Source organism: Triticum urartu, chromosome 2A (assembly GCF_056163025.1).
Source record: "Triticum urartu cultivar PI428250 chromosome 2A, HENAU_Tu73, whole genome shotgun sequence".
Taxonomy (NCBI): Eukaryota; Viridiplantae; Streptophyta; class Magnoliopsida; order Poales; family Poaceae; genus Triticum; species Triticum urartu.
Genome location: NC_141874.1, coordinates 605,219,966 through 605,221,592, shown reverse-complemented (window position 1 = coordinate 605,221,592; position 1,627 = coordinate 605,219,966). Strand labels below are relative to the sequence as shown.

Sequence of the window (1,627 nt, the reverse complement as noted above, 5' to 3'; positions counted from 1 at the left end):
ATCAATGGGGAAAAACCTATGAATCTCCGCGTAGAATTCGGCGGTGTAGGAGTTAGAGTAGACTTTATCTAGTATAGATGAGAGCTAGACACATCCGATAGATATTATTAATGGTCAATTATGTCAGTGCGTGCTCACTGTTCAGTAGGGCCACAGTGTCGTTATATTGGAAGAAAAATGTGAGTAATCTTGTCACTTCAGAAAGGTGTAACACTCAACCGAAAGCAATTTCTTTTACCATTTATGCTCCTGTATCATGAGATCGGGTTGGCAAAGACAGGCATTTCTTCTCTGTTCAGCAACTTCGCCCAAAAACAGCAGTACAACCCACTGCAAAAAGCTTAAGACTACACGAAAGAAAGAAATAAAATACGCACGCCGACGCCTGACCAACCAACCTAGCTAGCCTTTTCCTCCAGGTGCCCCTGAAATTTGTCACGCCATGAACGAACGAACGAACACCCACCCGCTCCCCTTCCGTCAGGATCGCATGTCTTCGCTACTACGGTTTGTTTTTGCTACGCATGCCAAAAAGGAGGGCCCGAAACGAGCGAAACAATTAGTAGTAATGATCTCGCTTCGAGGCTATACTGCGGCGCATACTGGACCAGCCGCCGGCGATCGAGCCATGCCGATGCCATGCATGCTCCGTCTCCGGTCAGTCAGTCCTCGAAGCCGGTCCTCTTCCAGACGGCGTCGCGGACGCGGCTGAGGTCGCGCCCCTTGAGCGTCCTGCCGACCCCCTCGTGCACCGACAGGGACGCGGCGCGGCTGCGCCACGCCAGCTCGTGCGGCGGCACCACCGCGCCGCTCCGGCAGCCGGCGCCCAGCTTGCCGTAGTCGTCGTCGTCGTCGCCGTAGAGCTCCCACTCGCCGGCGTGGTGGCCCCTGTACTCGACCCCCAGGATCTTCTGCCAGTCTGGGATGCTCATCGGCAGCGACCCGGGCACGGCGCCGGGGCCGGCATGGGCATGGTCCAGCGGCTTCTTCCGGCCGCTGGCGCGGGCGGACGACGGGATCGTGCGGGCGCGCGCGAGCTCCGCGGGGCCGGAGTCCGCCCCCCCGAACGAGCCCCAGACGTCCGACTCGTCGAACTCGTCCGCCGCGCTGCCGGGGCTGCCCCGCGCCGCCGCGCTCCGGGACGGCGTGAACATCCGGTACGCGTGCTTCGCGGCCGCCGACCTCGCGCTCCCGGCCATGGCGCTCTCGTCTGTGCCTCGAGCTTACCGTGACGCCTCGACCACCGGTCTTTGGCGCGCGGAGGGAAGAGTGCGGGGTTGCGAGGAGGGCAATGGTTTTGGAGTTTGTGTGGGTTGGTTCGTCCAGGTTGGATTTTATAGGAGCATAGCCTAGTGGGTGGGTCCACGCCGCAGCGAGACATGGACCGGAAGCAGATAAGACTTGTGCTTGGAATGACGGTTCTAGCCTCGCGTGCCTTCCGCAGGGTGCACGGTTGCGTGGCTGTGCCATACGCTCACACTTGTCCGGCATGATGGCTGTACACACATTTTCCCCGCAAGTACAATATGACCTTTTTTAGGGGACAATATGACCTTTTAATTGCATTTCTCTAAGGCCTTGGTTTGGAGGATTTTCCTGAGAAAAACCTAATGAATATGACCCGATT

The 1,627-nt window shown here is 58.3% G+C and overlaps 1 protein-coding gene across 1 annotated transcript; it reads right to left on the bottom strand.

Moving 5' to 3' along the window:
• Nucleotides 1-220: 220 nt before the first annotated feature.
• Nucleotides 221-1,317, bottom strand: LOC147986186 (protein S40-4-like). The gene has a single exon (XM_087544533.1). The coding sequence runs from the start codon at nucleotides 1,197-1,199 to the stop codon at nucleotides 663-665; it is 537 nt and encodes a 178-aa protein (XP_087400659.1). The 5' UTR covers nucleotides 1,200-1,317; the 3' UTR covers nucleotides 221-662.
• Nucleotides 1,318-1,627: the final 310 nt, after the last annotated feature.